Source organism: Nipponia nippon, unplaced genomic scaffold (assembly GCF_047370975.1).
Source record: "Nipponia nippon isolate SJK-2023a ecotype South Korea unplaced genomic scaffold, ASM4737097v1 scaffold_35, whole genome shotgun sequence".
NCBI lineage: Eukaryota > Metazoa > Chordata > Aves > Pelecaniformes > Threskiornithidae > Nipponia > Nipponia nippon.
This window is the reverse complement of record NW_028262353.1, coordinates 2,705,183-2,730,901: the sequence shown is the minus strand read 5'-3', so window position 1 is coordinate 2,730,901 and position 25,719 is coordinate 2,705,183. Positions and strand designations below refer to the sequence as shown.

Sequence of the window (25,719 nt, the reverse complement as noted above, 5' to 3'; positions counted from 1 at the left end):
AGCGTGAATTGCCATCCTTCTTTGGTAGAAAGACTTTTTGAGGACTGTTTTTTTTCTTTTAAATCTGGGTTATTGCACTGATTTCCTTCTGCATTTATGCCTGTGTTGATGGGATCTGGCCCTGGGGTGCCAGTGCAATTTGCTTCGCTTCCTTGAATTGTATGAAGTGGAGAGGAGCATTGGCAGCTCCTCCAAGACCTTGCCAGCGAAGTCCAGCATGTGGAAAGCATTGCTCTCTCCTGGGTGGGGACTGAGCTGCCTGGGGAGCCCCGCGTTTCTTTTTGCTGGTCTGCTGGAGCTCGTAAATTTGCTGCAGTGGGAACCCAAGAGGGGCCAGGTCTTGCTGGGGCGGGGGATATTGTCATACACCAGAAACTGTGAAAATCCCACTCAAAGAGCACACCCCAAGACCGCAGATCTTCTACCTTAGGTTACTGTGGGGCGTAGGAGCCCTGATCGCAGACGACGACAGCCTGGTGCAAGGCTGTACGGACCCAGACAGTGCTTATCAGGTCACTCGTGGTATAACAGCGGGGGAGAAATCTGCAGACAAATGGGCGAGTTTGAGGAAACGAAGTTGCTTTCAGCAAGGCAGGCATCAATCTCCCGACCTAGCAAAGCCACGTGGGCGGGCGCGTTACGGGAAAGATGTGTTGTAAGGAGAAAAGAGAGGAAGGAAGCGGCTCGCTGGGAACTCTGGAGTTACGCAAAGGGGGGGAAACGCAAAGGTGCTTGCTCGCTCAGGGACGCAGGCAAGGAAGGCAGACGTCATGGGCTTGGAGGACAGGGGACACGTTACAAGCTATTCCTGGGATGTCATTAGGCCAGATGGGAAACCCCCTCACTTCTAACTTTGAGCTTCCAGAGGAAGAAACCTGGATTTTAGGCCAGTTTCCACGCTGAAAATTTGGGCTCTGAAATGCAGCAAAGGTCTTTCCTCCATCTCTTCTCCCTGCTGATTGCCCGGGTGCCGGGCGTCAGGCTGCTGCGTCACCGCGAGGCCACGGGTCACTCATTGTGTGGGCTCATAAGAATTTTAAAAATTCCTGTGCACATCCCTGGATTGTATTATATAAAGTTCCTTCATAATAGTTTAAAGAAGAAACTGCACAGTGGCATGAAGGTGTCACTCCAAGTGTCACCCAAACCTGTTCTGTTCCCCCACTCCCAGTGAGGTAAGTTTGCATACTTGTGCAATTCCTTTCGTTTAACAGCATCAAATGCACACGATGGTGGTAAGAACATGTTCTTCTGGCAGCGATGAGTGAAATGCACTCCTGAGCAGCTGAACAATTTAATCCTGGGGAGTGCCTCATCTTTACATTTATCTGTTTATTTGTTTGGTGTGTGCACGCGTGTTGTTGTTACTCCCTGACGTGGTTTCTGGGTATCGCGGATTTTGCTTCCGTTTATTTTTTAACCTCGCCACTGGGACCTGTTCCCTGCGATTCACTGAAATCACACACCGCGGCTCTGGAGGTGTTGAAAAAAAATAGGGCAAAGTTTCTCAAAGCACCCAAATCCCGGCACTGCCTTAGCCCCACGGCATGGGCAAACAACTGCAAGCCACCAAGCAGCTTACTCAGATAATGGTCCCCAGCTGACTCGCAGCTACTGCCCACCACTGGGGGCTGAGCCCTCTCTAATGAAAATGCTCTTCTGAGGGCTTAAATTAATTTTACCCAGCAGCTGGGGTGCCTGTGATCAGGTGTGACGGCTCAGCTGGGCACAGTTTGTAGGATTTTCTTCCAGGCAATGGAAAACTGATGGTATAAAGGGGGTGATGGAGGGCTGGGTTTCCTTTTTTAGCTCAGGCACCAGTGTTGGCTCTCGAGGCCTGAGCTGGAGACTGATGCTTACTGCAGAAGCTGGGGAGGAGAAAATCCTACCCCAAAGAGTTTGGCTTGTCCGGCTCCTTGTATTTCATGTTAAGGGGAATTTCTCTCTGCTCTTCAAGAACAGCCTGGGAAGGAAGGAGGGCAAATTCAGCTGAAGGACTCTGCACCAGAGCAGGAAGGTATAAGCCGGCCGGGAAGGGAGACGCTGGCTCTTGGGAGTGGGTTTCCACCTCTCGTGGAGGTGAGGCTCTGGGGTGGCTCACCCGGGCTGAGAGGCCCTGGGGAGCTCCCTGCCTGCCCTGCGCCTGGGATGCTGGCAGGATGGGAGCTGAAGGCAGGGCTTTGCTCCCCAAGAATAAGGGCGGTTCGATTTCTTTTCTCCTTCCAAAGCCCTCTTCATGCATGCCTTGATATCCACAGCTTGCCTGTTAATCTCCCATCTAGGGACCAAGCCTGGTGGCAGGATTTAGCATTAATAATCCATGGGTAATGCAGCAGCCTGAAAGCCTAGGGTAAATTCCTGCTTTTTTTAATGGTGTTTTTTGAAGTCCATGGCAGAGCATTCACTGCCAGTGGGGGCTTTTCCTTCTTGGGATGGGGGAAAGCATGTTTACAGAGGGCTCCTGGGTGTGCCATCATGTATGTTGGTGCAGCAGATCCCTTAATTATCCCATTAGGTTTTCTTTACCTTGTTTTTGATGTGATTGAATGTTCAGCGAAGTTGCATTAATCCCTGTGAAATCCCTTGTGGATTTGGCAGGGCGTGGCCCTGACATTTTTTTTTATTAAAAAATTAAAGGTATGATTATTAAAGGTATGTGTGTGCAGGTGAACGGCCGCCTCACGTGGCCTGATGCTGAGCCAGGCCAGCAGTTGGTTGGGGAGCTGGATGGGGGATGCTGAACGGTTGCTGTGATGCTGTGGGTGAGCATCGCAATCTGGAATCTGGCTCTTGTGTGTGCTTCTCTTCCTAATGCATCTGTGAGACTGAGAAAAGAGAAGATCTAGAGAAAATTACCTTCTCGGTAGGACTGTGGCACAGTTAAGAGCTTCTAGCTCAAAGAGGAAAGCAAGGAACCAGGTTTAGAGAAGGATGGTCCCTGCAAGGGCTGAAGGGCTCTGCTTTTCATTGCTGCCAGCTGGGCAGAGTTGCAGAGTTGTCCTTGTCTTCTCCATGGCAGAGATGAGAATCATTTCAAGCCTTGCAGCCCATGGGCTCTCTCAGCTCATTTCCCTGGCTGGGAAAACATGATGGTTTCCCGGAGTGCCATGAAAATATTCCCTGTTGGTGCTGGATCTGATTTGGGGCTGGGCAGCAAGGGAAGACAGAGATACCCTCTGGGAGCTCGAGGGTGGGAACGGGCCTTCTAGACAACAGGGTGGTGGATGGGTTTGGTTTCCCTTCCTGCTGCTTTTTATTTAGTGGGAGGCTGTTGTGGTAGGCAATACCATCTGCTTTTCTTTGCTGAGGGTTTTTCTTCTTCCAGACCCAGTATTTTAGCTCTTTGAAGCATCTTCAGCCTGGGATAGAGCATGTGGGGTCCTGCATTATCCCACCAAGGAATCTGGCTTGGCTGGGGACTGCAGCTGGGATGAGTCCTCCTGGGGTTTGTTAAGAAAATGGGTGTCTCCTTTCTCACCATAATGCCATGCATCACCTGGAGTTTCTGCTCCCGAGCCCTTGACCCCTTGGCTCGTCTCATGCTTGAAGGGGATCAACAAGCCGAGCCTGGTTTCCTTGTGCTCAGTCGGAGCAGTGAGAACCCCACCTGCTGGGTTGAGTTTCTCTCCCTCACTTGGGACCTGCCCAGTTTTATGCCTCTGCTCAACCTTGAGGAGAATGAAAGCCCTTGAGGAGCTTGTGGTTAACAGGCACTTAATTGATTCTGAATAATCCTGACAAGTTTTTGCAGTCCTTGTGGTAATCGCCTCTCTTTCCAATTGAATAGCTCGGGCTAGGTCTGTATGGATGCCAGCTGTACATTGCTTGGCTGCATTCTTTCATTTCCAGCTCATGCTTTCCTTTTAACCCTTCCAGTGCCTGCTTCTTTGCAGAAGCTGCAAATGGGGATGGTTTTTTCAACCTCCTTTCCTTGCAGACAGCCTGTTCTTCACCTTCTCTAGGCCTGTGTTTAGGGAGCCTAAAATGGGGCAGAGTCTTTTTTTGTTTCGTGGCAGAGTAAACAGATAAGCTAATTTATTTTTTGTACCTGTATTATCGACTTGGCAAACTAATTTGAGGTGTGATATTTGCTTATAGCATGGCAAGCAATAAATGACTTGAAGGGGCTGGGGAAGGATCGGAGGGAGGATGGGGGGAGCTGGGATGCAGGGACACAGCTCCCAGCCTGCGTGTAGTCCCAGAAGTGCCCAAAATTGTGCTTTCGTTTTGTGGGACCATGGTGCAAGACTGCTCTGCTGGCATCTGCCGCTCATCACAAGGCTGTGTCTCCATGTGTTTAGGTAGAGGGTGTGCTGCGTTTGTACAGTCTCTTCTCTCCTGGACAAATTTTCGGCCCATTTGAAGCATTTCACTATGTAAAGTGAAATTTTTTTGGACATGTTTTTTCTCTCCTGCTGTGGCTGGGTGGTAAGAGGAGATGTCTCCATCTCCCTGTGCTCTCCAGACTGTAACTCCCCCAGGTCCTCTCATGGGGGGCAAAACCTCATTCACTTTGTGCCCCTTCCCTTGGACATGCTCTGGGCTGGGAGCTGGATTCCCCGTTCAGCCCTCTCCTTCGTGGGGCTGACTTAATACCGTTGCTTCGGTGATGGGGGCTGCGTGGTGCTCGTGGTCTGGGGCTGCCCTGGGACACCTCCAAACCCTCCCTGTGCCCCCAGCTGGGGCTGCATCGGTCCAGAGAGGACAACGCATGTGGGGCGAATGGGCTTTATCCTCTCTATGCCTGGAAAGGGGCAGGAAGGGAGCCAGGGCTGTTGGACTCCTTCCTCCTGCTCTCATGTTACAGAGCCGGGCTCAGGCCTTGCTCTCTGCTCCAGGGGAGCCTGCAGCCCCCCGCCATAGCCCTGGGTGCTGTGCCCTGCTGCAGCAGGGCCTGTGGAAGCTGCTGCTCCCCAGCCCACGGCTGGCTCTGACATGCAGCGGCAGAGAGATGCTGCAGCAAAGCATCCTTCGTGTCTTTTTCCCCTCTGCAATCCCAGCCCTGAGTTCAGCATCTCTGGGGTGGCTGCTTCCCACCCTGTGGTGCGGGACCCTGTTGCTGCCCCCCCATCACTGTGTCCGTGCATCCTCCCCATCGCTGCTGGTGGCCGCTCGCCCCCATTTTAGCTGTTTCTTTCCCAGTTTCCCCCTGTGCTGCAGGCTGGGAATGGTACGGTCCTCCCTTCAGCGCCCTTTGCTCTGTGGATGTTGCTAGAAGGTGAAGGCATCAGCGCAGGCTGCAGAGGCTGCAGCGGTTGCAGCCAGCCCCGAAACACTCCGGGAGAGGGGGCAGAAGGGACCCGGCGAGGAGGACCCTGCTCAGCTACGGCCTTCTCCCTCCTGCTGCTGCTCACAGGGTCTGGCAGCATCGTTAACATCATTAGCGAGGAGCCATGACCCAGGGGAAGGTAGGTGGGAGGCCAGTGCTTGGATGATGAGTTGTCCTGCTTGCATAATTGTTGCACGTCTAGCGGTGGGGGGAAATGGGTTGAAGGGAGGGGATTTAAGGAATAAAACAATTGCTGTGGAGGGGGGAGCTGGGTACCCGTGCACAGCCCGGGGCATTGGCCCCTGTGATGGGGGGGGTTGGCAGAGGGAGGGGGTGGAGGGCTGTGTCCTTATGGCATTGGGGGCTGTTTTTTCCTGGTGCTGGATGTGGAGCTCAACCCTGCTGTTGGACCTGCGGCCGTTTCCGCCACCCGTCCTGGATGGCAGGGAGATCAACGGGGTGCTTGTGCTTTCCCATCCATGGCCCCAGCAGTCAGCACTTGGCACCTGCCCTGAGCACCTCCTTCCCGGGCCAGGGAGCTCTGGATTTTTGGGGTTCTCCGATGTTCAGAGCCCAGGGAGGGGGGGGTTATGCATCCTCTGCCAGCACAGTGCACCATTGCCATGACAACGATGTGATGCTGGAGGCTGCCTGGATGCAGGCAGCACTGTCCCTCTCATATCTCCTTGGGTACCTCTGGGGGTCTCGCATGACGTTGGCCACCCTATACCCAAGGGCTATGTAATGGAGGACAGGGTGAGGACAGTCCCTGTGAGCTGGCGGAGGAGGTGGCACAGTTATCCCGATGCAGCTGGATCTGCTCGTGGTGCACATCCCAGCCTGGTACCCTGGCTTTATTTTCAAGGGCCTGTTACACCTTTAATTTAAGACCTTCTGACAGGGACTGTGCTGTCTGCTGCAGTGCTGGTTAGTCGATCTGCTTCACTTCGGACTTTTTGTGGTTCCAGCCCTGCGCCCCTGTGATCCGTGGGGATGCTATCCCTGACACTGAGCTGGCATCCCCTTCAGCAGCAAGGGCAGGAAAAGCTCATAGCTTATCCCGGGATGAAAAAGATCTAAAGGTTAAATGGATAACGTTCCCAAGGAGAAGCAAGTTCTCAGGTGGCCTTTGCTGGGATTTCATAGTCCGAAGACATGAGATCCCAAGTCCCTTATCTGCACCTTCAAATTACAGAAGGCAGCAAGGCTGAGCCTCTAGATGGGCAGAGAGGAACGAGCTAGAAGAAAATGTTGGTGGGCCAAGCCAGAGCACCTCCTGGGGGCTAAGAGGAGCTCCCCGAAATGTGGGTGTAAGTGGAAATGAAGGAGTTCAGGGTTTTCTGCCCAGGAACTGAGAGCTCTTTTTTAAGGGGAAATTTAGAAAGAAGTAGGCTGAAAAGCAGAGAAAAATTTGGATACTTTCCAGTGTTACATATGAGCCCGAGGCCCCACGGAGGACTCTGGGCAAGGCTGTGTCTCCCCTCAGGCCTGGTTGCCTATAATTTTTCATCCCCTTTAACATGTCAGGTGTTTTCCCATCCCTTTCCTCAATCACATCAGAGGATGCTCCTTCCTGGGGTGTGGGGATGGGTCCATTGCCAGCTCACAGGAGTTACTGGGTGTCCTTCCAGTTCCTGGGATCCATCAGAGGGACCTCCAGACCTCTGTCCATGCCCTGTTGGGTTCCCAGTGCAGGGCAGTTTCTGTGCTGTTTTTACAGTCTAACCTCTCTATCCCCCCCCCCCCCCCCCCTTTCTGTGCAGCTTTCTGTGAACAACAAACCCCCCAACTCTGAGGGGCAAGGGGAGAAGAAAGACAATGCCACGGCTCCACCAGCTCCTCCGACCTACGAGGAGGCGACAGCGGGAGAAGGGATGAAGTCTGGTGCTTACCCTCCTCCCCCGTCGGTCCCACTCCACCCCAGCTGGGCTTACGTCGATCCCAGTAAGTCCTTCAGTGGCTGTACCCAGGGTGAGCCCCTTGCAGAGGGGGTAGAGGGGTGCAGAGATTCCCCCTATAGGCTTGTAGAGAAGGGGGGAACCAGGGATGTGGTGCCCCATTTGGTCCATGGTAGAGCTCATTTAAGTCATATAAGCCCATCTAAGTCACCCAACCACTAGACCACACTGCCTTCCAGAGGTGGGACTAAGTTCCAGTGCTCTGTCCCTGCTTTCCTTCCCAGTACTGGGATGGGAAAAATCCCCTCTCCCAGCTTGCTGCAGTGGGCAATGTCATCTCCCAGGACTGGGGAAAGTCCCGGTGCAATGCTTCTGGCTCTGCAGGCAGCGGCCCCCCTCTAGCTCCTGCTCAACCCTGGCTTTCAAAGAAGCTGCTGAACTGGCAAAATCTGTGTCACGGCATCAAGTGACGTCTGGCTGCTATGAGCCGGTGGTCAGAGCCAGTGGAGGCTAAAACACAGCTGGATTTGAAGGCTGAATTGTTCCAGCATCGGTCTGCGTGGCCGACTCCTCGGCAAACAAACAGCTTTTCTTCCCTGGGTGCTGCGTGCAGCTTCTGCTTGGTCGCGACAAGCAGACAGAGGCCTGACTGTGCCCAATGCAGGGGAACGGCCGCGTAGCGGCAAGCTGGGATGGATGCAGGACACAGTGGCCGGCAAGCGAGTCTGCTGGGGTGGCCAACTGCTTGAACTGGAGAGAGAGCACTGGAGGGACTGGATTTAATGACTTCTGAGTCCTCTCTCTGCTCAGTCCTCTTCCCCTGCTGTGCTTTGCTGGCTGCCTATTCCATCCAGCGGGGATGGTCGCAGCTGCAGGGATGGAGATGTTTAGGAAAGGGGAAAGAGCAAGCTAAACCCCGCTGAGATGTGTATGCCTGCACACTCCGATGGTTTCACAGACTTTTCCCATTCTTGTTTGCCTTCAGGGGTCAGAAACAGAGGGGATAAATAACCTCCCAGCTTGCTGTAACAACCATCTGGGTCTTTCTACTGTCACGATGAATTAGGATGGGTGAAGCCCAAATGGGTTAGGATGCTGGTATTTTGGGTATCCCAGAGGACTTGTTTAGGTAATGTGTCATCTCTTGTCCCCTCCCTGACAAGCCTGGCAGGATTTCCTCTCTGCAGCTGTGACCTGATGCCTGCTGGTGTTTTCCTCTGATTTTTGTGTACTTCTCCCCTTTCCTTGACCTCAGCCACGCTGCAAGCTGGGGCTCCTGTACCGGGGGGGAGCGGGTACGTGCCACGGGGCTGTGTCTAACAGCTTATATGAGACTGGAAGTAGCTGGAGAGAAGTGGTGTGTGTTTTGGGTTGCTTTCTTTAATAATGAGCTTGGGACACGCTGTCTTGCTACCTCAGATGTGGCCATAGGTGGGAGGTGATGGGTGCTGGGGGCACTAGCCAGGGAGGAGGAAACCCCCTCCATTCCTCCAAGGCATTTAGGTGTCTAATTTGGTGTTATATGCCTTGATTGCTTTGACGCAGGAGGCACCGAAGTGTCCTGGGGATATGGGCCTCAGGTGCTCTTGGCCCTGTGTGGGCGATGACAGATCTTGCAGAAACGCAGGGAGGATGCGCTGCAGGAGTTTCATCTCCACTGGGGCGTAGAAGAAGGCACGAGAGATTTATTAGGCTCAAGAAGAACACAAGGGATTTATTTTCTGCCAGGGGCATCTTTAGGATGAGGCTTCTGCAATAAAAGCAAGCAGCCTTTGACTAATAAAACAGAAGAAATCCAAGACCAGGGCATTGAGTTTGGCTTTCCGGGTGTCTGCAGCCTGTCCAGCCAGCAGTTTGAAAGGGTCTTTCCTCCATCTGCCTAGAGGATCTGAGTATCACTGAGCCAAAAAGCTTTGAGAAGGAGGGGAGCTATCTGTCAAACAGGTGGGGACATGAATGTATAGCTGGTGTAATCGCATAAGCCTTCATTCTATAGGAAACCCAGGTGGGGAGACTTAGTCACAGAAGGGGATATTTGCAAGAGAAGTGAACAGCATAGGGGAACGATGCACTAAGACAACTGAGGCGTCAGTATTTGTTTTATTTTTTCTTGAGCTTGAGGTTCAGGAGATGGAGAAGGCTGATTCTCACACCTATTTTGTGCAGCTGATCTTAGTGGGGAGAAGCCGCTGCTTTGGGTTTCTCCTCGCAGCCCCCTGCCCTCCAATATCCTCGCTGCTGCCTCCATCCCTGGCTGTCGGCACGGTCACCTCCCTGGCGGGCAGAGGTTTGCCGATGTTTCCTTCCATCTCTCTTCAGGCTGCAGAGCAAACTGATGCTTTCGGGTGCAGCCCTTGCCCATCTGCAGGCAAACTCCAGCAACAAGAGCTTGTGTTACAGAGCCCTCAGCAAAGCAGGGCTGGGTTGTGTGGTGCAATGGTTTTAGGGGAAGGCACTCTCAGCAGCAGCATCGGGGTTGTTTCACCCTTGTTTAGGCTTGCTGCTAAACCATTCTCTGACTCCCTGTATGGAAATCGGATTCAGGGACAGACCTTATGGAAAAGCTGCCTGTAATGAGGCTCCCTCGGAGGAGAGGGCACACCGTTGACATAAGATGTGATGCAGACACAGTCTAAGCTCAGGCAATTACAGGGCAGCAAGGGAATCCTCCTGCACCAGAGCTCCTGATGGCAATGACTGAGGTGCTGAGTCACAGCTCCTCTGGGGGATGCTTTAATATTCAGTGAAAGGTGAGCAAGGATATGATACGAGCCCTCTAATTGCCATTAAAAACACGGTGTTACCATAGACAGGAATTAACCCTGGTGTCCTGGTTGTGCTGGAGTTTGCAGAAGTGGCCTTCCCCGCTCTGTTCTCAGAGACGGTCCTAATAAGATGCAGGAGTGCATCCCAGCAAGCCTCTCTTTTGCAGTGCAACAAGAAAACCTTGAAATTGGGGCCTCTTGAGCTGTAGTCAATCACTGGGGTCAGATTATTGCAGCTGGGGAGGGAGCTGGGTGATGGGAGCTGATCTGTCTGGCTTCTGCTTCAGGCACGAGCCCGAGCTATGGCAGTGGTGGGTACCCAGGGGACACAGAGATGCTCACGACCTTCAGCTGGGATGACAGGAATGTGCGCAGAGTCTTCATCAGGAAGGTAAGGGGCAAGTCTCTCCAGGCTCAGCCTTCCCCCGGGAAGGGAGGAGACCCACTTGGAGGGACCTGGCCGCGGTGGCTTTGCTGGCTTCCCTGGGCTGGCTGGGAAGCAGAGGGTCTGGTCTGCGGGTCGCCCATGGGCTGCCTCTCCTTGCAGGTTTACGCCATCCTGATGGTCCAGCTCTTGGTCACTGTCGTTATTGTGGCTTTCTTCACCTTCTGGTAAGTCTCCTGCGTAGCACCGATGCTTGCTTTGTCCTGTGGATGACCTGCTCCTGAATTACCTGTTACTTGGGGGTGTTGTCTGTTATGTAGATACCTGAATTTTTTTTTTCCCATGTGCTCCAATAGAAAAACAAAACTGAGGGAACCCTGAGAGGTCCTTCAGCGTTTCTGCTGCCTTTCCTGCATGCCCTCTGGATGGTGCATTGTCCCTTCTGCGTGCTGACCCCAGCCAAGAGGCCTGGGCTGCTTGCCCTTGAGTATTAACTGCTGTATTTTTCCTTTGGGAGTTATCAAGGCCATCAGATCCCAGCCTACCTCGGCTTTAGGGACTGGGTTACCTCTCCTTGCAGAAGCAGATACCCCGCACTCGAGCAGCGGCTGTCTCTAGCTCGGGTGACTGAGCATTTTGGGCATGTGCAGCTCACGTTGCCTCCAGAATAAATAATGAATCACTGTCAGCCTGAGGATTTCAGCTCTTTAATCACGTCTCAGAGAAGGCAGCGGCCATTCCCCGAGTAAGCCTGACTGTGTAATTGATAACGGCGGGGCCGTCTTTCCAACTCGACAGGTTGAATTTCTTTCCAGTTGGTCAGTCTGCTGGGTAGATTCAGCTGTGGGGTTGGCTTTTTTCTTCACATACCGTGTGCTGCATCGCCCCGTGTGTATTCCCAGATTTAATTTAGCAGCAACCTGTGAAGTGATTGGCTTTTTTATGCCTTCTGCTCAGCATCCTTTTTCTCTGTCTTGCAGCGAGCCGGTCAAGGGGTACATTCAGACGCACGCTGCCTGGTACTGGGCTTCCTAGTGAGTATCTCTGTCTTCTCCTATGGCTGTAAATGCTCCAAACAGTTCTGGATGTGGCTGTGGTGATGTGGAGACACTTTCTAAACACCTTCCTACCTTGTGTGTGAAGAATTGCACCTAACACGTGTGCAGGGGGAGATGGGGAAATTCATGGATAACTGAGGTGAGAAGACAGAAAATGTCACCTAAATGAGTCTGAGACATGAGATACGCTAGGTATCTACAAAGGCTTTCAAAAAGAGGGCTTGCTGTTCTACAAACCAGGGTCAAAGTAAATACATGAGTATTGCTTGCAGAGCGAACCAGGGAAAACTGGGGAGTTTCCAAGAAAACGGTGCAGAAACCCAGACGTGAGAGCTGAAAGCGTGCCTAGGGTACCGTAGAGGCTTCATTTTGGGTCTGTCCCATTGAAAGCAAGGAGATTGCCTGGGTTTACATTGCATACCTTAATATGCAACAGATGAAGAAGGGTGCAGGCAATGCGAAGAGGGGGATGCATTTGGAGGGATTAGGATGATTCTGGGGCTGTCATGCCTGGGTCTTCATCACAGAGCTGCTCTTGGTGCCCAGAATTTGGGATGCCGTTCATTAGTCAAGCCTGGTCCGAAAGGTCAGCTCGGAGGTAGTGTAGGCTGTGCCGCTGTGCGTTAGCGTATTTGCAGTTGTGCTGGCTTCCTGGATGCCACTTGTGTTATTGCTGCTAATTAAGCAGGCAGAGTGTGCGATGCAATTGTCCGTGAACAAGGCTCTCTGAACTTGGCTTTAATTAGTTCACACCCAAATCATGAAATGTGTCCAGGCCCAGAGATGAGACACCAGCTTATATAACTTAAAAAAAAGACCCAAAATAGCAGCAATAGAAGGGAACTGGCATCGGCATGCCTCTTTGACCTTAAAGGAAAATAATGTGCTCCTTCTTGGCCAGGTGGTAGATTGGAGAAGCAGCGTTGCCTTGTAGGGAGACAAGACCAAGCTCTGCTCAGGTCTGTGCTTTGTCATTTGGGTTCAAGTCCTGTAGCTTAGTGGACAGCTAGCATTTATATCTTGCAGTAGGAGCAAACCCATCTTGGGCCACCTGGGAGGAGGCTCTTGTACTTGAGGGACTTAAGTTTTGTGTGTCCCTTCACCTCCCAGTGAGCCAACCCTTCCCTCCATCCCAGTGTCTCTAATTGCTTGTCCTGAGCTGGGTCTGGATCTCTTTCATATGCAGAGACCCCAGCTCCCTGTGTATCTCTGTGAAATAGAAGTGGGTGCCCTAGGGTGTTTTCCTACTGCTGGGGTGATGGCTCAGAGGGAATAAAGGAAGAGCAGACGAGCAACAAGGGATGGAAAGGAGACGGACAACCGCAATGGCTCTCTTTGCTGCCTACATGTCTTCTGTCCATCTATTCAGCCACGTCCACTCCGGCTTTCCTGGTTTCCCCATGGGAGAGCAATGCTCAGGTTTATCTCTGGTGCATTTATCGTGGCCCGTGGGTTTTGCTGTCACGTTCATTTATTAGACCTAAGGTGACTGGCTATCGTGCAGCCATCGGCATGCTTGGAAGCTACTTTCCCCCCCAGGCACTGGGTGAAAGCAGGTAAGCAGGTTCCCACTGTGCCATAACCCATCAGCAGTGTGGAAAAACACCCGGGCTGCGTGACGTCCAGAGCAGGGGGAGACCATCCCTCAGCTGTTGGATTTTTTTGCTTTGCTGAAGGGTCAAGTCATGTGAGATAAATAACTCTCCTGTGACGTGGGGCTGGCTTGTGCAACAGCATATTAGGCTTGGGTCTGCGAGCTTCGCTGACCTTAGAGGATCCTTCTGCTGTTGAACTCTTCCTCGAGTGCTGGTGCAGTAACATGGGACCAGTTCCCTTCTCTGACACAGACCTTCCTTCTGGCCTTAGGCAAGTCCCTTCTACCAGCCCGGTGAATCTTGGTTTAAGTGCTGCTTATCCCAGCAGGATGCCTTGATTCCCACCAAGCCGGGAAGTGCTTGGACATGAGGGGCAAAGTCTGGCCACCTCCATATGAGCAAGTCATGCACTGATGAGGTGTCAACAGCAAACACGTTGGGGTGCTTCATCTATCCTGGGCCCGAATGCTACCCTTGCTCTGCTCTAAAACCACTCTTCAGGTTTTTCAGGGACTGTCGTGCTGTCCCACCTTGGACTGGCACAAGCAAAGTAGGCAGCGGTGGGCAGAAAACCGCCTCTGTGAGAGGTAGTTACTGCCTTGCTTCCTACCCAGCCTCAGCTCCTGGAGTGGTGCTTGCATTTTAAACAGCGCAGCAGAGCACTGAAACTTGTTAGCTGGAGACTTCTGCATCAACACACAAGGCTTGGGTTTTCCTCCCTAAACTGCTCTTTTTCTTTTCTTTGCAGTGCTGTTTTCTTTGTGACCTACTTGATTCTTGCTTGCTGCTCCGGACCTAGGTAAAATATTTTCTTTTTGGATTTGAAACAGCCCTGAGAAATGAAGGATGAATGTTTTTCCTCTTGTTTCGAGCATGACCAACAATGTTGCAGAGATGGGATGGGGTCATGCTGGCACGGTGATGTAGGGACCGAGGTGGCAGCTGTATTTTCAGGCCTGATGCAGTTGTGGGTTGCTGCAACACAACATTAAAAGCTGGAATCAAATTGCAACTGGGAAGGAAGCTATGTTGCAGCAAAAATTGCATCGTTGCGTAGCTCCAAAGTCTCATTATTAAATACTGCAGAGGATGGTTGTCTTTGCTCTCAGTGGAGCAGGGCACTGCTGACTGCTTTGCTGGAATACCATGGGGATGTTTGCCCTCTTGGTCTAGGAGCACCCCAAATGCTCTCCCATTCCCAACGGGATGACTGTCCCCTTGCACTGCCCCTGCCATTTGCTGCACAGGCCATTAATTACACGGCACGTCTTATGCAACCTGTTACACAGCGCTGCTAACTGCCTCTGCCCTCTGCATCGCAGGGCTGACCAGCCCCTGTTTCTTCACTTGCAGGAGGTATTTCCCATGGAATCTGATCCTGCTGAGCATCTTTGTAAGTAGCACATCTGGATAGCATCTGCCCTTCCCCTGCAACCGGCGTGGGTTTCCAAATGGCTCCAAGCAGGAGATGTCTGGATTCCTGCAGAAAGCAGGAGTTTCATCCTCTAATTGCCCTGCAGTTGGGCTGAGGAGCTGTAGTTGAACTAGAATGTGATGATAAAAAAGCCTGTGGGAGATGGGGTGGGGTGCTGGAGGCCTGTGCAAGAGGGGTAGAGGGATGGACAAGGTGGGACTGTTCTCTGGGTGGTGGCCTGCCCTCACTTTAACCTGCCCTGTGGATATTAATCACTGGAGAATTAGAAACTATGCAAAAATTTTTTCTCTTGAGCATCCATTTAAGAGGCTTCACTGCCCTTATCATCAGCACTGTAATTGAAATGTTTTCCCTGTTGTGTGTCTCTCCCTGGGACATGAATGTGGGAGTAATGTGGTTCTCTCTCCCTCCCAGACACTCTCCATGGCTTATCTCACTGGAATGCTCTCCAGGTAGGTTGAGCATGAGGTCTCTGGAGGTTTTCTGGTCCTATGTCCTGTCTCTTCCTGCAAAAACACTTCCCTACTTCTGAAACACATGGGCCACCTCATCTCTTTGGAGCTGTTCCAGCAGCCACACAAAGCCTGACCTGCCCTTTTGAAAATACGTCTTAAAGAAGCTCGCCAAGACCTATGGTGGCTTCCCTTTCTCTGGCACAGTTCGGGCAGCACAGGGTAGCTCCTGGCTATGCTAAATCCTATAGGAGAGCACTAGGGAGCCAGGGACGAGGCAGTGCCTGCACGAGGGGCTATAGGGGATGACCATATGCTGTGGTCTCACCTTTTCCACTAAGCAGCACTCTAGCAGATGGGGCTGGAGTGAGACAAGGAGTTTGTTCCAGCAGTTTCATGGTTTTTTTTTTTTTTGTAGTCTACAGCTTGCTCCCTTTTGCTTGTGTTTTTACTGTTACAATCTGCTCACAAGATCAGCCCCGGTTCACGTGGGTCCCTGGTGATGAGGCAGATGAGCCAGTGGGTGTTGATGGATGTGTGCTGGGGACAAAGAAAGTAGTGGCTTCAGCAGCTCGGGGAAAATACTAGTGATATCACTCTCAAACTGAAGGGGAGAGCGGGGACTGGCTTTTCTTAGTGCTGAGCCTGCTGCTGTAACCAAAATCAGTAGTCAGACACACAAAAAAATTATAACCTAAGCCCGCAGTCTCTCTACCTGTGCAAATTCCTCCTTCCCTGTGGTTTTCCAAGACCCAAATACCTGTTATGAGCACATCAGTAGTGTAACAGTGGCTGCAGCTTTCCGATTTCTCATTTTGCTGCAATGACGTTTGTCATTCTGCTTTTATTACCTCCCAGTTTGAATCCTCCCCCTTCTCCATCTGTCCATGGGCAGATAGATTTTTACAGTAAGTCCCCATCTCAGCTGCTCATGAGTTTCCAGGAGGCATAGACATGCCCTCCTACCTACCCTCTTCTATTTAAAGCATGAGGAAAACCCATCTAGTCTTTTTTTAGCATTTTCTACCCTTCCCTTTTTTACACGAAGGGGGGACATTGATAATTTCAGTGCTGTTTGTGCCCCTAGGACTCATGCTTTCCCTGTACGCCTCTGCTAAGCTTCTGCCTGTCTTAATCCCTCCTTCCGCCAGTCCCTGTGGGAAACGCTGAAAAGTGGCTCTGCTGTTAATTTTGCAGTTACTACAATACCAAGTCGGTCCTTCTGTGTCTGGGGATCACAGCCCTGGTGTGTCTGTCTGTCACGATCTTCAGCTTCCAGTCCAAGGTGAGTTTGTGCTGACCGGTCCCTCTGGGAGAGGCATCTCCCCAGGGCAGGACCACAGGGTCAGGCAGTGCTGGGTGAGGTGTGAGGGGCAGGTCTGGATACAGGAGCAACCTGGGATGTAAAGTGAAGGTTACAGGAAGATTAGGACAGACGCTGGGGGGAGGGATGTGTCGGGGTACAGATGGGGCTGGAAGATGCTAATGTATGGGGATAAGGAGGCTTTTTTTAAGGATTAGGCTGTGGGGTACAGGAGGGCACTGGCACAAACGTGTGGGGGGCTTTGGGGTTTCAGGTACGCGGTGGGTACAGAGTTCTTGCCCATGGCAATAAAGGGGATACGGTAAGCGTCTGGCTCTGCGCCATACAGATGGGTGTTGGGCTATAGGACCCGAGACGCAGATGAAGCAATTGCCATGCGACAGCCAGATGGGTGTGCTGCTGGCGTGTCCCTCCCTGTGGACACAGGGAGGTTTGGCTCCCCTTGCTGCCTCCCATTCGGCGCTCTGCACTTGTAACGTGATGTTCTTTACCTCTGCAGTTTGACTTCACCTCCTACCAGGGCGTCCTCTTTGTGATGCTCATGGTCCTCTTCTTTGGCGGCATCATCCTGGCTGTGATACTGCCCTACCAATACGTGAGTAGCGACCTGTGCCCCTCCTTCCTCACCCAGTGCCACCAGTCCTGGTGCAAGGCTGGGAGCTGATCAGCCTAAAGCAGGCAAGCTCCAGGGCTTGGCTTGAGAGGGGTGTCCCAGCCCGCTCTCCAAAATCGTGCAGAAACGCCAACAGAAACAAAAGGCCAGACCAGGTGGCTGTTGCCTTCTTGTACAATCAGATATCAGGTTTTAGGACAGCACTGGCCTGGGGCTTGAGGAAGTTTGCTTCTGTTCCTGGAGCTGTGTAGTGACTCCACAGCAGGTCACATCACCTGCTTGTGCCTCAGTTTCCCTTCCAGTAAAACCAGGGCGGTGTGCCCATTAAAGCACTGGCCTGCTCAATACAAAACAGGGCTCTTGTTCCAAATTCGAGGCAGGACTTGGACTCTGGACGAGTGCAGTGGGGTGCCTGGCTGGCCAGACCTGGCTGTGTTCACACTGACATCAGGCACTGTCCTGCAGCGTTTCAATCCTGAGGTTCAAATTTCTCTGGAATAAGCCCCTCTGGAGAGGGGCCCAGGGACAAGTCCTGACCATGGGGGACTACCTTGTCGCTCCTCCAGCTGCTGCCAGCCCCTCTTGCATGGGTCCAGCTCCTTCTGTCAGCCTCCCTGCTTTTGGCTCAGACCCAGTCACAACTGGTGTTGGCTGTGCCCAGCTGAAAGCTTGGAGTGGCTCGTGACCACACCTGATAGAGGGTTTGGTGTGGCAGCACGAAGTGTCTGGTCTCCATCCAAGAGTGTCTCATTAGGTGAGCTGTCATTCAGGCAAGAGCCTGCCAGACCCTGGAAGATGCTGATGAAAGAGGGAAGGTGTGTGGGGCTGTGCAGCCACCATTAATCACCCTGAATGCCTGCTTGCACTGGAGACAGGCACCTGGCTTTGATCGCGGCAGCCTTTAAGTGACCTCGTTGTGGTTTAACCCGGCAGGCAGCTAAACACCACATAGCTGTTCGCTCCCTCCCCAGTGGGATGGGGGAGAGAGATCGGGGGGGGGGAAAAAAACACCGTGGGTTGAGATAATGACAGTTTAATAGGACAGAAAAGGAGGGGAAAACAATAATGATAAAAGAATATACAAAATAAGTGATGCACGATGCAATTGCTCACCACCTGCTGATCGATGCCCAGCCAGTTCCTGAGCAGTGGTTCCCCCCCAGCCAACTCCCCCAGTTTATATACTGAGCATGATGTCATATGGTATGGAATAGCCCTTTGGCCAGCTTGGGTCAACTGTCCTGGCTGTGTCCCCTCCCAGCTTGTCACTGGCAGGGCATGCGAAGCTGAAAAGCCCTTGACTGGTGTAAGCACTGCTTAGCCACAGCTAAAACATCAGTGTTATCAAAATTATTCTCATCCTAAATCCAAACCACAGCACTATAGCAGCTACTAGAAGAAAAAAAATTAACTCTATGCCAGCCGAAACCAGGCCAGACCTCCAAACCCTTCACATCCTACCTGGCTTCTGTGGGGACCTGAGTCATACTTTAAGGGCCAGACCTGCAGGAGACGCTCCCACTGGTGTTAGCCCTGGAACTGGTCTGATAATGGACAAATGCACAGGCTGGTGTTCCCAAAACCAGGAGCTTGAATTTTGGTTGTCTTAGCTCGCGATCCACCTCTCCCCTGCACAAACGTGAGGGTAAACCAGCTTGCAGTGCCAAGCCACTGCCATTAAACTGTTGAGACAACTACTCTTTATCTTGCAGTTTATCAAGATAAGCATAGCTTGAGGCAGCCTTGTCATGAGCTTGTCTAGCTGGGGAGGCAGGCTGCGATCTCGAGGCTGGATCAGCCATCCATGTAGGCACCTTCTCCTGAAATACAGGCAACTTCTCCATTAGCGCCACGTGCCACTGTGCCACAGCAAGCGGGGGTTGAGGTTTGGTCTTAATTCCAGTGGATTTCCTGCTGTGACTCCAGCAGATGAACGCATTTAAGTTATGCTTGTTAATTAAAGCTGGGTCTGCTCTTGGAAGCATTTGGTGTTTCTTCCAGCGGCATCAGCCTTGTCTGGGTAAATGAGCACGTAGGGCTGCTGCAAAATGTTTCCATCGGGATAGTGCTAAGATGTTTCTGCAGAGACGGCAGCTGTGTTGAAGTAGGTTATTTGGAAACACAAATACCTTATCTAGAAGCTTATGAGCCAAGTAGACACAATGGTCACAGTGGGAAGGGAAACTGAGGCACAGTGACCTACTTTTTGCCATGCAGAGGTCAATAACTGAAACTGTGGTGGAGCTGGAAGTGGTGCAAGTCTATCCTGGGCTATTAGAGCACTTTCCCTAACTCGTATCCTCCACATGAGAGCTAAGCCCTCTTCTGTGTCAAGTCCTAATTAACCAGTTTTCTCCCAGGCACTGACTGATGGATTTGTTTCCTTCAGGTCCCCTGGCTCCACGCGATCTATGCTCTGCTTGGTGCCATTATCTTCACTATGGTAAGTGGTGCTGGTCATGGGGCCTGGGAATATGCTGGCAGGAAAAATAAGCGAATAAGCAAGGGGTAAATGCTTTTAGCCTTGAAGGGTGTTTGGGGAAGGGAGAAGAGCGAATTGCAGGATTGCAGAGAGCTCCACATCCTTAAATGGCTCGTGAATAACAATTATTGCAGTGATCTCATCCTTGTCCCGAGAAGGTGTTGGTGTACGTGACAGTGCTGCTGCAGAGCACGGTGCGATTGGCAAACCCATGCTGTATGCGCAATACTAGGTGTGAACAGCAGAAAGCATTGTAGGGATAGGGCAAAAAGGCATCTCTGGAGTGGGAAAAGCAGAGATTAAGCTTTGGCACAGCAGTGGGAGCTGGACTGCAGGGCTCCGAGGGAGCCTGGGGATGAAATGAGGCTGCAGAAGCGAGCAGGGGCTGGTTGAGTGGGGAGTGGGCCAAGGATCAGGTATGAGTTTGATTAACAGAAACAGAGGTACAGGGAGTGAGAGGCTGTGGTTTGGGAACAGGGGGCATTAGGAAGGTTCATTGCAGGCAGGAAAAGCCCTGCAGCTGGGCAGCTCCTCCAAGGAAAGCTGAAAAGGCTTGATTCATTCCTCTGCTCCCCAGCGGTCCCTCCTGCGAGCCTCTTCCCAGAGCAAGTCCTGGCAGTGCCATGCTTGCCATCCAGGTGTGGGAGTTTTCTGGGAAGATGCTTGGCATTACCTTGAGGTGGGGGTCAGGAGGAGGGCTGCCTTGGGGTTCAAGGCGGTGCCCATTGGGCACGTTGTGAATAAGAACAGTTGAGCAATTTCATTTATTAGCTACAATAAAGTAATTTCAAGTGAGCTCAGATATTTCTTCTGTGATTCATGATTACAGGCTGCTCTGTAACATACAAGTAGCCTAAACTTCTTATAATTACCCCATAAACTTTAGTCAGAAACTGAGCTGATGGAGTCTCTTGTGCCAGGTTTGTCACCTCAGCCTGACAATGTCTGGAGAGATCGGTTGTTATTTATGCCTGGGGAGGGCAGAGGTGGCAGCTGACCCCAGCCGATGGCAAAGATGCCCTGTAACCCTGAAGACCTCTGTGCCAAGGTGTCTGTTGGGGGCTAGATTAACAGAGGGTGTACAGGTGAGATGGGAGAAGATACTGAGCTTGTAGTCATGCAACAAGGTGCAGGTTTTCTTGCAGCTGGGCTACCAGCCTGCCTTGTAGCCCATTTTTGCTTCTGTGAGTGCTGTGTCCCTGCAGGGAGGCTGGGCAGTGGATTCCCACTGTGATGGCTTCACTGGTAAAATCTGCCCTGCACCCAGTTGTGTTTGTACCTCAGAAAGGTGTCAGCTCCCCTCTGGGCCTGGCTACCTCTGCTGGCAGCTCTGCAGACATTGGTGCTGCCCAGGATCTGGGGTTTCTTGCTTTTTATTGCTCTGGTGGCGCTGCTGCTGCAATGCCATGTTGGGTCCAGGTCACCTTATTACCTGGCAGGTGTTTCTGAACTGGGAATAGCAAGTTGTAGGGACTGGCTGAGGAGGAACAGGGAGAACGGCTCTAGAGCTGATCCTAGGACACATTTGGGATGGATGAAGCAAAGGGGGGAACCTTGGGGAAAAAGCATGAAGGAAGCAGGCCTGGAGTAATAGTTAGGCTCAGGGTTTAACTCTCAAGAGTGAAATGAAGGAAGGGGAAAGCTGCAGCTTGTTCAGTGCATTCTTCTGAGTTTTTAAATTGCAGTTACAGCCTATAAAAAGTGGCTGCATTTTTGTTCTTGGGTACAGTGAAGCAATTAGGAGAACTCCTGTCATTAGAGTGTTTCTTGCCTCCAAATCTCCATGTGACTGCTATTGGGTTTCCTCCTTTCTCCTCACAGTTCCTGGCATTTGATACCCAGATGCTGATGGGGAATCGTCGATACTCACTGAGCCCAGAGGAATACATCTTTGGAGCCCTCAATATCTATCTGGACATCATCTACATCTTTTCCTTCTTCCTCCAGTTCTTTGGCTCCAGCCAGGAGTGAGTGCAGCAAGGCAGTATCTTCTCTTTGCTGGCAAGATGCAAGTGTTTAAAAAAAAAAAAATTAAAAGAAGAGGAAAAGAGGGTTAAAAAAACCAAAACCAAACCCACCCTTTCTGGCCCACTAGCAGGCTCCATTCAATCAGCTGAGCAAAGCCCTTGGGTTCCTTATGCAGCTTGTATATATGCTGTTAGGCCTTTGTGACCCAGAAAGCAAAGCAGGGCTTAAGTGTTATGTCTCTTCTGCTCCCTCCACTCCTCCTGAGATCAAACCAGACCAGAGACTGGGAGGCATGAGATCAAGATCTTTTCCCCAGAGGCTGTCAGAGTTGCCTGTCTGAGTCCTGCGCATGATGAGATGTTGAAGTGCTGAGAACAGCTCTGCAAAGGGAAAACACCATCCAGGGGAGGAGAGTAGGGAATTCGGCTAGGATTGTGGCAGGAAAACCAGCTGAACAAAGGGAAAAGGCTAGGGAAATCCTCGCGTTCCTCTGTTTCTGTCCTGCATTCATTTGGAGCCTTGTGGCCTCTGCAGAGATTTACTCCTCATAGTACCTGCTTTTAGAAGTGCAGAGGACGGGATCATGTAGTCTGGATGTCCCAGCAATCAGTCCTCCAGGCACAAGGGCACTTGTTCAGGACGTGCAGCCTCTTTGAGGACATCCCTAATGCCCCTGCAGGAAGAATTCTTCTGTATCCTTTGCATCTGGCTGTGGGGCTGAGTTTGTACTTTCTTTCCTTCCCAGAGCGGGATAGCAGGACCGTTGGCTGTGGGCTCACCTCCCTGCCCAAAGGGGGATGTATATGCAGGTTCTCTCCGAGTGTTGGCCCTTCACCTGGGAGGGCTGTGATCCCATGTGAGGCCTGTTGGAGGAGAATGGCAGAGAAGAGATGAAAGAGGCTGAGTTTCAGAGCCCATGCAAAGCCAGGCACCTTGTGATGTGGGAAATGGGTGGCTGAGATCCTGTGACCCATCATAAGGATCTGATGCCCTCACAAAATTGTCTCGGTTGCTCGAGATTAATGGTCCTAAGTGGTTACTACCCAGAGACTGAGGCCAGGGTGAATGCCCATTGCTCAAAACGGGCACTGCTTTGTAGCAAACACCAATGTTGCCTCTTCCCCTTGCTCTGGCCATTTTCCAGTTTTGCTCCCCCAAACGGAGATGTCGGTGAGAGCACTGGGTGCCTCTGAATGCTCAGGTAACTTTCCATCTTCCCCTTGCTCACATTCCCCTGTTTGGGGATTAGCTGGCTAATTTCTAACTGTAAAGCTCCAGGTGGAGATAAGAGGCCTTCTGCTCTTTTAAAAAGTGATCCTTCCTGCTGATAGAAACCCGTATCTTCAATCTCTCTGGGAATGCCAGGGCAAGTGCGTCACTGAGCTGCCTCTAGCAATCCCTGCGTGTTAGAGAGAGGCTATGCCAAAATGCTCCGTACCGCACGTTCTTCCTCTGCTGCTGCCCTGGCTTTTACCCTTCACATGTTATATCTCCCACCACACGTGTTCAATGCCCCAAGCTGGGCAGAGGAAAGTTACTGTACAGGGAGTAAAAATGCTTCAGCCCCTCTGTGGCTGCACTGACCTTGTCCATGATCACACAGGAGCACAAATGATGCTTTCCAGCTTACCAACCCCAAAACTGACCCCTCCAACATGCTTTTTTTTTTTTTTTTCTTTTTAGGAATAAAGGACACTATTAGGTGGTGATAGCATTAATTTCATGACCTAATGATTTCTGCAGTACATGCTAGAGAAGAAACAAGGGCCTTGAATTGCCAAGCAGGCAGAACTGGGAGAGGGGACAGCATGGGAGGCACCTTAAAAGTTTATGAAATAGGATTTTAAAGAGGGAATTTTCTGGCTCAGACCCATGCAGGCACTTCTGAAATATCTTAGCAGACTGGCTGTGTGGCCTTTTTCTGCTCACAGCAAAAGACCTGTAGGTATTTCTGCTTTCCAGCTTTTGAGGAGTGAGTATGGAGTTATGTGATGAGTTCTGACTCTGAAATAGTCCTAAACCTCCTCCTCTGGAGGACAAGGCAGCCCTCCTTTCTGCACCGGGACTCCTCCAAACTGGCCCTGCATACCTTGGGACCTGGGGAGGAGAACATGGATCTGCAGCCCACTCTGGATCTCTTGCTCTTTTTCCTTCTGGTGTGGAGTAACTTTGCTGCTGCCTGAGCTGCTGCTACCTCCTGGCTTTCTGCTCCCGCGTGGGAAAAGCTTGCACGGCACCTGCTTGTCTATAGGCCACTTGAGTGGGGATGGCTTGCTGCTCTCCCCTGCCCCTCCACAGGGCTCCCTTCTTGCTTGTGTCCTGGTCCCTCTTCTGTGCTGACCCCATGGCTTGCAGTCCATCCAAGCCTGACCCAGTGAAAGCATGTGGACTGAAGCAGTGAGTCATGTACATGTTCAGAAAGGTGGAAGGGCCCATGAGGATAACACAGGATTAGGGGTGGGATTATAGCTATAGGCATGTTCCTCCTGGGTTCCCTGACCATCTGTGCAGGGGACATGCATGGCTGCTGCTTCTCCTCTGTGTGGATGTCCTTTATCTGAGGTCTGCATCACCTGGACACTGGCTCTGTGTCCCCTGCTCCTCTTGTCCGGCCGTTCTTATGATTTCACTGTAAATAGGATTTTGTATTTTCTCTGAACATTGGCTAATAAATTGTTGCAAAACTGTTATTGCCGTTGTGAGGCCTTCTTACTGAAGGGATGGAGAGCAGCCCTGCCGGGAAGAACTTGGGGGTGCTGATAGATGAGAAGCTGGCCATGAGCTGGCAATGTGCTCTCGGAGCCCAGAAAGCCAAGCGTCTCCTGGGCTGCATCACCCACAGCGGGGCGAGGGAGGGGATTCTGCCCCTCTGCTCTGCTCTGGGGAGACCCCCCTGGAGCCCTGCCTCCAGCTCGGGGGTCCTCAGCACGGGAAGGACAGGGAGCTGTGGGAGCGGGGCCAGAGGAGGCCACGGAGACGATCCGAGGGTGGCACAGCTCTGCTGTGGGGACAGGCTGAGAGCTGGGGGGGTTCAGCCTGGAGAGGAGGAGGCTGCGGGGAGGCCTCGTTGCGGCCTTGCAGTGCTTAAAGGGGGCTGAGAAGAAAGATGGGGACAGGCTTTTTAGCAGGGCCTGTAGCACTAGGACGAGGGGTGATGGTTTTAAACTAAAGGAGCGTAGGTTTAGACTAAACACAAGAAAAAAAATTTTCATGATGAGGGTGGTGAGACACTGGCAGGGGTTGCCCAGAGAGGTGGGAGATGCCCCATCCCTGGAAACCTTCAAGGCCAGGCTGGATGGGGCTGTGAGCACCCTGATCTGGTTGTGGATGTCCCTGCCCATGGCAGGGGGGTTGGACTGGATGGCCTTGAAAGGTCCCTTCCATCCCAAAGCATTCTATGATTCTAAGTATGGCTGAAGGAAAGTCTGCTTGCACAGCTAGTGCTTCACCCCCTTAAAACAGAAAACATAAGACTGTGGTGTGGCCCAAAGTTTTAATGGAGACCAGGCTGTTCCTTCTCTGGTTATGACTAAGGAACGCGTCCTACACAAAGTAATAAAACGCACATGGGTCCAGCACAGGCATCATGCATGAGAAGTATTTATATCTGAGGGCCAAAGGGCTCCTTGGGTGAGGATCCTGCTCTCTCTTAGACTTGGTTTAAGTGGCCACAGGATTAAAAAAGAAGTGAGCGAGGTTAAGCAAGCGTAGCTCTGGAGAGCAACCTGATGTACTACGCTTTCTCTAGAGTCAATGAGAAGAAAAAAAAAAAATGCCTCCAGAGAGCAATTCACCTGACCTAAATTAATGCCTACACTGGGAGGTGAAAACTCATGTCTATCAGCTCTGAAGGGCTGCTCAGCGCAGGCTGTCAGAGCTCTCAGGGGAGAGAAATCCCAACTGTGGCATCTTGTTGCAACAGATCTCTGCTCCTTGGAAGGAGCTGTGCCCAAAAGGCAAGTGTGAGATTTGTTTCCTAAGAAGCGTGGCTAAACAGCGTGGTACAGCCAGTATGGTCTTTCTTGCCCACAGTTGCATTTTCTGCGGCAAGAAAATATTTTGCCCTGTGTTATGCTGGGTAATGCTCTGCTGTGGGACGGCATTTGCAGAAAAATAACTGAAGTGGAGCATTTCCATGCAAACAATGAGGTGGCCATGAGCATTTATATGAGACATCATTAGCTGTTCCTGTAATTACCACAAATGGGATAAAAGGCTGATGATTCAGTCACATTTCAACACTTGGCTCTTGAGGAACAGGGGAAAAATTCATCTGGCTTAATGAAAGAGGGACCACTCAGAGGTGGGATGCAGGGATGCGGGAGAAGGGAGGAGACAGGGAGATCCATCAGGGTGTGAAGGATGCTGGAAAGAGGAATGGGTCGTGCTGTTTCCCATGCCTATAGCAAACAAGACAGGAATTTGGGGGCCAGAGAGAGTCAGAGGAGACCTCAAAAAACCTGAATTCCACTGCC

At 51.7% G+C, this 25,719-nt stretch overlaps 1 protein-coding gene across 2 annotated transcripts; it reads left to right on the top strand.

Moving 5' to 3' along the window:
* The first annotated feature begins 1,828 nt into the window (after window positions 1–1,828).
* On the top strand, window positions 1,829–23,934 carry FAIM2 (Fas apoptotic inhibitory molecule 2). Of its 2 annotated transcripts, XM_087771617.1 has the most exons (13): window positions 1,829–2,017; window positions 5,143–5,408; window positions 7,033–7,213; window positions 10,220–10,323; window positions 10,480–10,544; window positions 11,298–11,351; window positions 13,719–13,769; window positions 14,324–14,363; window positions 14,820–14,857; window positions 16,055–16,142; window positions 16,681–16,776; window positions 19,184–19,237; window positions 21,098–23,934. In XM_087771617.1, exons 2-13 carry the CDS (start codon window positions 5,394–5,396, stop codon window positions 21,245–21,247), a joined length of 936 nt encoding a protein of 311 aa, XP_087627743.1. In that variant the 5' UTR covers window positions 1,829–2,017; window positions 5,143–5,393; the 3' UTR covers window positions 21,248–23,934. The 2 variants fall into 2 exon arrangements, with proteins under 2 accessions (XP_087627743.1, XP_009470693.1); XM_009472418.2 differs by lacking the exon at window positions 1,829–2,017 and having other exon boundaries at window positions 5,138–5,408.
* The last annotated feature ends 1,785 nt before the right edge of the window (window positions 23,935–25,719 follow it).